We start from the raw sequence: 12,908 nt of genomic DNA, 5'->3' as shown, positions 1-12,908 counted from the left end.
TCGTTTACTCCTTTCTTCCTCCTTTCTACTGTATCCATTCGGTTTTTGGCTTAGTTCTTTCTTCCTTATTTCTTCATTCCTTCTGCCTTTCTTTCCAATCCTTGATTCATTCGTACATTCTCTCCGGTCTTTCTCATTTTTTCAGTCTTTTTTTTTTTTCTGATACTTCCTTTCCTCCACCTCTTTCCTTCCTGCTCGAGCTCTCTGTCTCCCTTGTCCTCCTGAACCCCCCCCCACACCCGCTGTCTCCTTCATCTCCCTGAACCCCCCACTCGTGACCTCTGTCTCCCATGTCTCCCTGAAACCCCCCCAGCTTGTGCCCTCTGTCTCGTTCCTCTCCCTGACCCCCCCGCCCCCCCGAGCCCTCTGTCTCCCTCGTCTTCCAGAAACTCCCCCCAGCTCGCACTGTCTGTCTCCATCTCCCTGAGCCCCCCGCTCGCATCCTCGTCTCCCGGAAACTCCCCCACATTCGCACCCTCTGTCTCCTTCATCTCCCTGAACCCCCACACTCGCACCCTCTGTCTCCTTCATCTCCTAGAACACCCCCCACCCCCCAGCTTGCGCCCTCTGTCTCCATCATCTTCGTGACCCCTCCACTTGCACAGTCACACTGACCTTCCCCTGCTTATTCTATCTCACACTGACTCCCTGCTGGCTTTCGCTCTCTCACACTGGCCCCCCCTCAGGCTCGCTCTCTATGATACTGAACTCCTCGCTTGTGCTCTATCTCACTGATCCCCCCACTCAGCATTTTTGCCTCTGGCTGCTACTGCTCCCAGTGCCAGATGCCCCACATCCCGGCCTGAAGGGGCAGACACACCTGGGGAATTGGCCAACATGAGCCATGAGGGGGATAGGAAGCAGTGGAGAGATGCCTGTTCAACTCGGTTAGCCCTCCTCTGGTGCTGAGATGCAGCTGCCTCCGGGGTGGAGCGCGGGGACCATTTATACATGGGTCCCTCACCCAGTGCTGAGATGCAGCCACCTCTGGGGTCGGATATGGGGGCTGTTTATACAGGGATCTCCCACCAGGCATGGAGGTGCAGAAGCGTGTGTCCCAACCTCCCCTGAAGGATCAACACTCCCCCTTTGCTGTCTCTGAGCAGGGCTGATGGGGGATGGTTTCGGGATTACACAATATTCCAAAACGATCTGAAGTGTCACTGGGTGTAGCAGGGTGCCCCAAAGCTTGGGTGGGGAGTGGAGGTGAGGGGCCAGTGCCCCCTGGTTCCTGGGCCTTGAGACTTGCTGTATCCTGCCCCCAGGGTCGCAGGGAGAGGCGGGGGTGGGACAGAGATGCAGACTAATCTTCTCCTCCCTCTATTTGTTTGTCAAGTGCAGAGGGGCAACCTGAGAGGCCTTGCCCTGCAGTCCCTAGCCGCAGTCCCAGCTTCCCTTCAGCAACCTCCTCCCCCCTGCTCAGGAAAAGCCCATCACAGGGTGGGCTGGCCCTTTTAGGGAGAGGGGCTTGGCTGATGAGCTGGAGGGAGGCGGCAGGCGGGTTAGCTAAGAGTGAGAGCTGGGGCTGGGAGAGCTGGGCCTGCTGCGGGTGCTGTTCTGCGGGGTCAAAGTGGGGCTGAAATCCTGAGGCTCTTGGGATTGTGGGTAGATACCTGGGCTGGTTTACCAGACTCTACAATAATAAACCAGGGTCCAGTGCTTAGGAGAGACTTCATAGAATCATAGAATCATCTACAATAACAAACCTCCTGCCATTTCCCCAGCCCTGTGGCTGTGTGTGGGTATTCTGTGGTGGCTGGGGGAGGGTGTCCCAGCAGCTGCAGTGTGATAATGGGAGTATCTGGTGGGAGGGTTGTTAGTGCCTGCTCCCTAATCCTGTGGTTCTGCTTTTCCAGTAGGGTCCATTCTGTACTCGGAAGGGGGGGAAGGGAGAGGAGCCGGTGAGGTGCAGCACACATCGAAAGGTCAGTGCAACCCACCGCCCCCAGAGAGACAGCACCCCACGGGTCCGCCTCATGCTTCTCTGCAGTCAAGTGTTCCACTCTCCTGAGGCTGAGATGCAGCCGTCTCTGGGGTGGGGTCTGGGCCCTGTTTATACAGAGACCCCTCTCCAAATGTAGCTACCTCTGGGATGGGGCGTGGGGACAGTTTATACAGGGATCCCTCTGCCAGTGCTGAGATGCAGCTGCCTCTGGGGTGGGGCATGAGTGCTGTTTATACAGGGACCCCTCCCCAGCGCTGAGATGCAGTTGCCTCTGGGGTGGGGCACGCGGGCTAGTTAAAAACAGCGTTACAGGCTAGTTTAGCACAGGAACTGAATGGGGGAAACTTTGTATCTGATAGAAAGCGCAGGAGGGAATTTTAGGGAGGCAGATTTCTCTGGGCTGGGATGTAGCCAGGAAGCTAGGGTTTGCAGCAGGACTCATGGGAAAAGTGCTAGAGGATATTTAATGACCCAGAACAGTCAGGTCCTTGGTTTAAATCTCATGTGAAAGAAAGACCCTTCCAGCAGTACAGCGCCCCCTAGTGCCATGCTGGGGTCAGCACTTACTGCTAGGGGAGAGCACCCGTATTCGGCTACCTTCCCCACTCCCAGCACTACTGCGTGTCCTAGGACTGCCTCCAAGAGCAGAATGCTCCCTAACAATTCTCCCCTTGATGTGAGGATGATAAACACCTGGTGTGCTTCACCCCAGAAGCAGCTGCATCTCAGCTCTGGGTGAGATAACCCTGTTTGCATGTCTCCTAGCAAAACAATTTATATCTCAAGTGTTTAAGAGAAGGTAGGATTATTTAATAGTTAGATTAGTGGTGACTGGGAGCCAGGATTCCTGGTTTCTATATCTGGCTCTGGGAGGGGAGTGGTGCCTAGTGGTGCCTAGTGGTTAGAGTGTGTGGGAGGGGGCGGGGGGAATTGGGTTGAGTGTCAGGGCTCCTGGGTTGTATCCCCAGCTCTTCCACTGACTTGATGTGCACTTCCCCCCTCCATGCCCTTGTGCTGTTAACCTCTGCCATATCCAGGCCAGGGGCCTCTACTCCAGGCACCCAGTGGAGTAGAGGCAGTTGTTCATACAGGGATCCCTCACTCAGAGCTAAGGTGCAGCTGGCTTTGGGGTGGGGCTTGGGAGCTGTTTATACAGGGATTTGTTGCCTGGCACTGAGATGCGGCTGGCTCTGGGGTGTGGTGTGAGGGCTGTTTATACAGGGATCCTCCAAGCAGCTGACTCACCCCAACCCCCTGGTGGCTACATGCCAGAGATGAGCATACTCTAGGTATTCTCTCCTTCCCGCTTCTTGCTTCCCTCTGCTCCGTTGCAGGGACATCATCTTAGTCTTGCTCTAGGGAGCATGAAGCACATGCTGATCCGGCTCTGTTCCATCTCCTTGGCCCTGCTGCCCGCAGTTACGTCTTTCTGGGCTGAGCATTGGAAGCTGTGTGATATAGTCAGAGCCGGGGATAAAATCCAGGAGTCCTGACTCCAAGCCCCTCTGCTCTCACCACTAGACCCCACTCCCCTCCTAGAGCTGGGAATAGAACCCAGGACTCCTGGCTCCCAACCCCACTCCCCTTAAGCCCCACTCCATTGGTTGGCAGGCTCTTTGTCCACCACCTATTTGGACTGGTTTTCAGGGTGGTGTCTCTCTGGTGTAGTGTCTGGGAGGGGGTGTAATTCAGGGGTCATGGTGACGCAGAGCCACAGGCTGAATCCTTCATTGTGGGGGGTAGTTGGGAAAGTTTGTGTGTGTGTGTGTATGTGTGTGAGAGAGGCACTGCATGCACATGTGTCACTGTGACTGTGTGTGACTGTCACTATGTGAGTGTGATAGTGTGTGTCACTGAATGAAACATACATGTGATTGTATCTCAAGTTTGATAAGGTGTGTGTATAAGCACGTGTGACTGTGCATGTGGGAGACTGTTTTCTTGTGTGTGAGAGCATCATGTAATTGTCTCTAATGTGATAGCGTGTTTGTGTCTCTGCCTGTGGGTGTGATTGAGTGTATGCTTTTATCTCTAGTGTGACTGTATGTGTCTGTGGGTGTGACTGTGTGATTGTGGATATTTGTGGGTGTGACAGTCTGTGACTAGGACTATCTTGATACATGTCTGTGGGATTGTCTCTGTGGGAGATTGTGCACGTGGCTGATTGTGAGGTTTTGTGTTTGCATTGTTGTGTGATTGTGTGTGCTGTGTGATTGTGCATGTGATGTCTATATGACAGTGATTGTGTGTTTGTGGATTCCAGTTGTGTAGCTCTAGGTGGTTGTGATTGTGTGTGGGTTACTGTGATTGTGGTTGCATAGCGGTGGACATACTGCTCGGTGGCACCAGGTGCCAGTCCCTGCATTGCAATCAGTCTCCCCCAGCCTGTTTGGAGAGAGCCAATTCCCAGCCTCAATATTTAATTAGGACGTGAGCAATTAATATGTCCCGCCCGGGTGAGGGGAGGGGGGCTCCCAGGGATCGTTAACATTAATGATGCATTCAATACAAACGAGAGGCCATTAATATACAAAAGGCTCTGATTGATTTTAATCAGGAGGTTCTGGAAGGAAAATGGCTATTGTGGGACAGGCAGGGCTGACAGATGACGCTGCCCTGCATGCAGCTGCCTCTGGGGTTGGGTTGGGGGGCTGTTTATATAGGGAACCATGGCCCTGTGCATAGATGCAGCTGCTTCTGGAGCGGGTTGTAGCAGCTCTGTATGCAGAAATTGCTTACCCAGTGTTGAAATTCAGCCACTAATGCAAGAGGGGGCTGCACAGACCCCAACCCAGATCGGGACCCCCATCACTGCTCAGACATACAGTGGGAGCCGGTCCCAGTTTGCTCTGACCGTGGATGTTTTATCCTCTCCCATTTCCAGATGGGAAAACCGAGGCCAGGAGAGGGACAGTGCCGTGTGGTTTCTCAGGTGCTTGCAGTCAGCCCCCCGATTCCCAGTATGGGGTGCACCTTGTGATCGTTCAGTCCACGTAACACCCCGGTAGCCAGTAATGACGGAAGTAGCGGCTCCTTGGTGTGTTGGGGGAGGAGGTCTGTGTCCCCACCTCTTTCCATTTGTCCTGTTATGTATCATTCCCTGAGCTGTGAGCTGTGCCCCGGCCCTCCTCTGCTGCTGGCTCTCCCCTCTGGGAGGCAGGTTAGGGGTACCCCCAAGGGCGTCGTCCTGTCTGTGTAGATTTGGTGAGTGGCTGGAATCAAACGGCATGGGGGAAGGGGAGGGGGGCATCCTGTGGCAAAGTTATTGATAAGGCGGGTGGCTGGGCAAAATGTGTGGATCTCTGGGTAGGCTCAGAGTGTGTGTGTCTATGCACAGGGACGTGCATGGGGTGTGTCCAAAGAGACTGTGTGTGTGTGTCTATGCACAGGGAAACGTGTGGGGTGTAGCGTGTGTATGCACTGAGGTGAGTATCTGTTGATGGGCTCAGCCCTGCAGGGCTCCAGGGTCGCCATGTGGCCATGACTCCCTGGGCGTCTCAGGCTGGGGGAGGGATTAGTTATTTCCTGGCCATGGCAACAGCTGAGGGTTGCGGGGCATGCAGAGCCCTCCTAACCACACTGCCCAGTCACCCACATGCCCCCAGGAAACTGCTGCTACAGTGGTGCATGCAAGTGATTGGGCTGTGCCCATACACCTGGAGACTGCCAAGAGCCAACAGCCGCAACCATGCAACCCTAGGTGCTGGAACTAGGGGGGTCCTGCTGCACCCCCTGGCTTGAAGCGGTTTCCATCATATACAGAGTTTACAGTTTGGTTCAATGGCTCTCAGTACCCTCGCTACACAGATTGCAACGGGCTCCTGGAGCTGCACTAACTCGCCCAGGGCATAGCTGGAGCTGCACACGCCTTTCAGATTGCACGACGGCATCCACTCAGGCCTGCGACGGCACAGCTGCACCAGCACACGCAGCTGCACAACTGGGAGCTGCAACAGCACAGCCGCAGCCAGCCAGCCGTGCTGTTGCAACTGTGCACTGTGCTCACCCCATTGTGTCCTCATGCGGCTGCAGCAACACCCACACACACGGCTGCAGAGGCAAACACATATGCAACTGAACGGGCTGGTAGACACAACTATTCCCATACCAGTGTCAGGGCACATGCATGTGTTCAGATACACACAATGGAACATGCCCAGATGCACAGTGTCTCACTCTTACACACGCACACAGTTTGGGCATATGGAAATGCACAGTCGCTCACACAAACACAGCTCAGCTCACACAAAGGCACAATCCAAGTAATGTGCACCTACCGGAGTCACATAGCAGACGGCACAGCACACACAAGAGCTGGCTGGTCCCCGGGGGAGGGCTGTTGTGCGTGTGTGTAAGATATCTCCTGCAGACACTCACCTCATGGTTTATCTGAATTGCCGCACACTTGAAAACTCCCTCCCATCTGTCTCCTTCCGTGCTGGGGCTGGGGCGATATGGCTGGGAACTGGAGTGCTGGCAGGGAGACACACGGCTCTGGGATTACTAGCTGCTGTGATAGAAATTCTGCACTGCCAAGGAGGTGTGTAAAGAAGGAGCACAGAGCACGTAACTGTACAGCATCACACACAACACATCGCAAACACAACACACTCACACCCTCCACACTACCCTCTCCACCCTACACAAATACACTCATCACATTGCATGCACGTACGCCCCCCCCAACTCAATCCACGTACACGCTCAGCACATCTTGTATAAATACACACTCACTTGGGCTCCCAACAGTGCGTACAAAGCACATGCCCCGGTGGTACACACGAACGGCACAGCCTAAAGCACAGGAAATGGTTGCGTGCAGAAAACAAGCCCACAGCCCCCCAACCATGCCTGCGCCCAGTGATGAGCTGCCAGAAGCTGAAGAACCGGTTCCTTCAGTTGCTCCGGGTCTTCAGCGGCACTTCGGTGGCAGGTCCTTCAGTTGCTCCGGGTCTTCAGCGGCACTGAAGGACCCGCACCAAAGTGCTGCTGAAGGCCCAGAGCGAGTGAAGGACCCGCCGCCGAAGTGCTGCTGAAGGCCCAGAGCGAGTGAAGGACTCTCCCCAGCCGAGAGCTCAGGAGGGATGGACAGGATGGTCCCGCGGGCTGCATGTGGGCCGCAGACCGGAGTTTGCCCACAACCAGTTCTAAACCAGCTTCAAAATTTAACAACCAGTTTGCGCGAACTGGTGCGACCTGGCTCCAGCTCAGCACTGCCCGCGCCCCACACGCTGTCTAGCCTTGGGATGTCCATATACGCACAGCTTCACCATCAGCCAAAACAGCCCTGCAAAACAGACTCGCTATTGTGAGTGCAAATAGAACAATGGCACAAGAATACATGAAACCATAGCACGCACACAGCTGCAGTGCCGCTGTTTGCAGCTGTTTACCAACAGGGAGCAGGGCAGGAGCGCTGGCTGTGGGGGGAGCTCCCGGCTGCTCTAGCCCTGGCTTCTCCTCACAGGGGGTGCTGTAGGGAGTAGGGCAGGAGCACTGGCTGTGGGGGAAAGCCGATTTTGCTTGTGGAAGTGGGGTTATTTCCATCCTGTGCTGTTCGTTTTGGGAAGGTTAATGGAGGGTTATGGGCACGTGAGGCAGGAATCTCTGTGGCACGGGGGGAGGGGGACACATGGTGTTTAGAGGTACTGCCCCTCGGTATTTTTCTCTCATGGTGGTGGTCACTAAGCGATGTTGAGGAGACGATAATATCCCTGGATCAGGCCACGGGCTGGTTGCCATGCCGACTGGACTCCAGGATGCTGGCGTGCTGGGTCCCTGGGGAGATTTTGGGGGGTGGCGGGGATTAATTGTCCTGGTCTCTCGTATCAAGGAGGTAATGTCTTAAGCTGTCTGTGTGCCAAGGGGGGCAAGGATGGATGTGCCACAATGTGACTGGGGGTGTGAATCCTGCCGCTAGCGTCCCGGGGTGTGGGCTTTTGTGTCTCTAACCAGCTCATGGGTCCAGTGGGGAGGGGGTTGTGGTGAGTCTCATCTTTCTAGCTGGCTCTGGTGGCGCCCAGTGTGTGTGTGGGGAGTCATCTCTCTAGGTCTTTGGTGTGTCTGCTACAAAGTGGCCCTGAAGGCAAAGGTTAGCAGACTGAATTTAGTGCTTGGGGTTGTGGGGGCTTATCTCTGGCCCACGTGATCTGACTCCCTTCCAGTCTGGGGGGGGAGACACTGAGACCACCTGATTTTTAGGCCAGTGTGGCTAGAGGGGCAGATTTTGGAAGGGGGAGGTGCCACGAGGGTGTAGCCCAGCTGCAGGCAGCAGTCCGGGGAGGCTGATCACAGCCGCCATGATTCCTGCACTCTGCCTGTGGCTCTGAGGAGAAGTTGATGCCAGTGTGGGGTTAGCTGGGCACCATGTGGCTCCTGGCAGCGAGTGATTGCCGTGGGACCCGGAGTAGGGAACAGGAACGGCTGGGGTGGCAGCGAAGTGTGCTGCCCACTGGGCAGGGGGCAGTGTGGGCACAGCATTCACACCCACACGCCCTCTCCGTTGTACAGCCAGTGCATGCTGCACGCTAAAGACCCATCCAACTGCAGTTTCAGAGGGGACATCAGTGGGGGTGAGAATGCCAACTCTGTGCACATGTGTTTGAACGCACGCACCAATGATAGGGCAGATGTGCATGAAGCATATTTGAGTGTGCATGCACACATGAGGGAGAAAGTTGTGCACAAGTGTGTGAGTGTGCACACAAATGAGCACATGATCAGGTGTGTGTGTGCATACAAGGGAGTTTGGGCAGGCATGTGTGCAGTGTGTGAATGAATGTGAATGTGCACGAGTGTGCATAGGGCATGTATGTGACACTGCAAAATGAAAAGGCATGTTCCTATAAGTGTGTGAAATCCAGCCCTGTCCCCAGTGCGGTCAGTGGGTGACTCTGGATTGACCCCGGGGAGCAGAGATCAGAATCCGGCCCTGGCCCCGTTGCGGGCAGGGGATGATATTGATTTTTCTTTCTGTTGTTAAGGGGCTCTTGTTTTCTCTTAGGGTTTTCTCTCCTGGCAATAAACCCCCTACCCCTAACGAGCGGTGGCAGCTTTATCACTGGGAGCCGGCTCCCAGAGATAAAGCTCTGTCTTTACTGGCACTTTTCAGCACTAAAACTTTGGTCGCTCAGGTCAGGTGTGGCCGGAAGACTATCGTGGCAGGGGGTGGGAGGAGAGTAGCGAGAGCTTTAGGGGATCTTTTAAAGCAATTAGACACTCAAATTAAGCCCTGGTGGGTGAACGGGGATGGGCGGTGCCAGCTGGCAGGGCCCTGAGGCATTGTGTAGGGCCCAGATGGCTGGCATGCCCATGGGCATGATACATAGTGTCTACCGCTCCAGATGGACCTGAGTATGTTTGTAGCAGCCCTGAGCATTGCTGGGATGGGGGGCATTCTAGAGGGTCATCCTCTCACCCCTCCTCCTCTCAATAGCTGTGCCAGGCTCCATCACCCTGTTATTGGGGTGACCTGCCAGTCCCAGAATGAGGTCACCCTCCTTTGTCCGTCCTCTGATCTGAATGCAGCAACTTATCCTATTACAGACACCCTGCAGTTTGAAGTGGGAGCAGAGCAGGATTGCAGGCCCCTGCACCCCACTTGAGAGGTGGTTACATGGCAGTGCTGGGCAAGGGATCCCTGTATAAACTGCCCCTTTGTCTCACCCCAGAGGTGGAGGGAAGCCCCAGCATCTCCCAGTGGGGGGCGTTGTAGGGAGCAGGGCAGGAGCACTGGCTGTGGGGGGAGCTCCTGTCTGCTCCAGCCTTGGCCTCTCCCAGTGAGGAGTGCTACGTGGAACAGATCTGGAGTCCCAAGCTAGGGTGTTTGTTTGACCCAGACGCTGGGTTCACACCCTATTTCTGTCCCTAGTCGCTGGAGCCCCACTGGGGTGGAACTTGCAGGCACAGAACCAGGAGATGGATGGGAGAGGGGGCAGGGTGGTATCTTCCACTCTTCCAGTTTGGGGTAAGAGCTCTGAACATGGGGAAGGTGCTCTGGGCTCTGAAGCCACGTTGGGAGCCAGGTGGGTCCATCCCAGCTCCCCTCCAGCTCTCAGATCCCACAGCCCCTCATCAATTCCAGCAAGAGAAGACAGAGGGGAAAAAAACCTGCCGGTGACCAGAGGGGATAAAGGAGGGAATTAATTTCATCCTTGTGCCTCCCCACAAACAGCTGCCACATCAGCTGGGGGAGATGGCGTCCCCCTCCTATGTATATGCCGCTTCCCCTCAAACCCTGGGCCCGGGAAGGAGTTGGGAATGATAGGCAAGAGAGAGAATCCCATCCTGGGTCGCTGGTTACATGCCAGCCCTGGTTGGAAGTATAGGTAATGGATTTCTTGCCCAGTCACAGAGATGCAGCCAGCTCTAAGGTGAGGTGCGGGGGCTGTTTATACAGGGTTCCCTCACTCAGCGCCATGGGCTTTATTAACCACACGACACCATGACTGGGAGCAGGGAGCGAAGGAGAATCCCAAAGTCGACTGCTGGGGCAGAGGTTGGTGGGGAATGGTCCTTGCTGGAATTTGTCTGGGACAGAGCGAGGATTGCAAGGTGCTCTGGCTATATGTGAGGGGTAGGGATGAGGGGAGTATGGGTGGATTCTGGGTGGTAGATGGGAACTGCAGTCGCTGTTGGGATGTTCCAGGGCTGGCCGGAGGAGGCAGGGATGTGGGGAGAGCATAATGGAGTGGGGGAGAGTGTTTGTTTTCCTGCTGCAGGCACTGGGAAAGGAAAGAAAATAGCAAATTTGTTCCATTTAAAATGTTCTGCTCTCCACGCCCGCCTCGAGGTGCGAACGTTTCCCCAGGACTGGAGTCGATTTTCATTCTCTCTGCACAGGCACAAACATATTTGTACGATAAAAATGTCAGGTCGGAGTGGGGGAAATATTCTGGGTTTACTGCAGTCTCGCCCGCCTGCGGGAAGGCCATTCCAAGCTCACTGCCAGCCATGGGGCAGATCTGGTCCCAGGAGAAATCAGGATGAGTTGTCTCAATAGCTTGTGGGGCTCATTATTGTGATAGCAACTATAGGAGCCCATCACCGCGCAGGCCGTGCCTGAGATATCGTGGGCCCTGTGCAGACACACAGAGACAATCCCTGCCCTCAAGGGGAAACTGAGGCTTCAAGAGGGGAATGAACTGTCCCAAGGTCCCAGTCTCGTCTTCCCTAAACCACAAATCTCCATTGCCCTCCCAGAGCTGGGACGAGAGCCCAGGAGTCCTAGCTCCCAGTCCAGTTCTCTACCCACTGCACCGTGCTGCCTCTTAGCTTTAAGCTCAGAGCTCCTGGCATGTTTTTGCTAAAGTTCCATGTTCACACTGCAATAAGTAGCTGTGTGTGTGTGTTGGAGGGTGGTGTTTGGCTTCTATGCAACACGCTGTGTGCCCCCTGGTGCGTGCTCCCTGCTGCACCCAAGCTCTGAGTGCTGTCAGGACCTGTCAGATGGGGCAGCACCCCTGCTTTGTCTGGGAAACCGAGAGCCGAGCTGTGGGAGAGGAGCCGGCAGGCTGTGCTGCAGAAATGCACACGCAGCCAGCTAGCACTGCACTGGACTGGGAGCTTGGGAGGGTTGAGTGTGTCTGAGTGTGTGTGTGTAGCATTTGCGTTCCCATACGTGTGGTCTGTGTGTGCGCGCTGTGTGAGTCTGTGCTTAGTGTGTGTGCAGCGTGGGTATGTGTATGTACTGTGGGTGTGTGCTTAGTGTGTGTAGCATGTACAGTGCACAAGTGTCTGAGTGTGAGTGCATGTGTGCAGCATGAGTGTATTGTTTGTGGTCAATGCGTGTCCTGTGTTTGTGTGTGTGTGCAGTGTGTTCAGGTGCGAGTGCATGTGTCTGTAGTGAGTGTGTACATAGGGTGTGTTTCTGTGAGTGTGAGTGTCTCTCCACACCCATCTCTGTGTGTTTGGGGGGGGTACCTCTGGTGCTGAGTTTGACAGGATCGTAGGCCCTCCCAGGCGTGCTTCCAAAGGGGGTGAATGTGGGGCTGTGACGAAGTGGGACTGTTCTTAATGTTTCCTCTGAATAGTGTGGGGGTGCCTCAGTTTCCCCTAGGCAGTTCTTAAGTATCTAGGTGGTGGGGTAAGGGTGTATGATCACTGCAGAGCCCTAGAGGGCAGGTGTTTGCAGGAGTCTGGACACAGAGAATGGCCGACACCCTGTTTCCTGGCAACTGATGGCCTAGGCCCTTCCCCCCTGCAAGGTGAGAGCGAAAGGGTTGGAGAACAAAGGAATCAGGTGACCTCCTGGCCCAGGAAAGGGACAAAGCCCAGAGGAGGTGGGGCTGGAGGGAGTTTCAGTTTGGGGCTGGCTGGAGACATGGAGTGAAGGGCAGACGTGGTTGTCTGGCTCACTGCCCCCCAAAATGGACCCAGCTGAGGGGTCCTGTTCTCTGCACCTACAAGCTCTGTTTTAGACCATGTTCCTGTTGTCTAATAAACCTCTGTTTTACTGGCTGGCTGAGAGTCACGTCTGACTGCGAAGTTGGGGTGCAGGACCCTCTGGCTTCCCCAGGAGCCCCACCTGAGTGGACTCGCTGTGGGAAGCGCACGGAGGGGCAGAGGATGCTGAATGCTCCGAGGTCAGACCCAGGAAGGTGGAAGCTGTGTGAGCTGTGTGTCCTGAAGACAGGCTGCTCACAGGAAGGCGACTGCCCCAGAGTCCTGACTGGCTTCATGGGGAGCAGTTCCAGAGCATCGCTCAGGGACTCCATGACAGGGGCCCTGCCCATCCAGGCAGAGGTCCCAGTGCAGCAGGGTGGGCACAATATCCTCATTGCAGTGCTGAATGACAGCCCTTCCCCTTGCATCCATTCCCCACAGAGCTCTGCACCCCAGCCCATGTGCCTCTAGCAAGGGCTGGGAGCCAGGACTCCTGGGTTCTATCCCAGCTGTGGGAGGGGAATGGAGTCTAGCATGTGTCCCACAGTCCCTCACACTCAGACAAGGAGAGCTCCCACAT

The 12,908-nt window shown here is 55.4% G+C and overlaps 1 protein-coding gene across 17 annotated transcripts in view; it reads left to right on the top strand.

The window, feature by feature from the left end:
• The window catches only part of NRXN2 (neurexin 2), a 249,736-nt gene that overhangs the window by 55,815 nt on the left and 181,013 nt on the right, over window positions 1-12,908 (top strand). For 12 of the 17 annotated variants that reach the window (XM_084633518.1, XM_084633520.1, XM_084633517.1 and 9 more), the window contains one exon: window positions 1,857-1,925. The exons of the other annotated variants lie outside the window; for them this stretch is intronic. In XM_084633518.1, coding sequence (XP_084489644.1) covers window positions 1,857-1,925 — 69 coding nt within the window. The remainder of the gene's footprint in view (window positions 1-1,856; window positions 1,926-12,908) is intronic. 17 annotated transcript variants of the gene reach the window in all.

The sequence above is a fragment of the Lepidochelys olivacea genome (assembly GCF_965140295.1).
Source record: "Lepidochelys olivacea isolate rLepOli2 genome assembly, chromosome: 7".
Classification (NCBI taxonomy): domain Eukaryota; kingdom Metazoa; phylum Chordata; order Testudines; family Cheloniidae; genus Lepidochelys; species Lepidochelys olivacea.
This window is presented reverse-complemented; position numbering and strand designations above follow the sequence as displayed.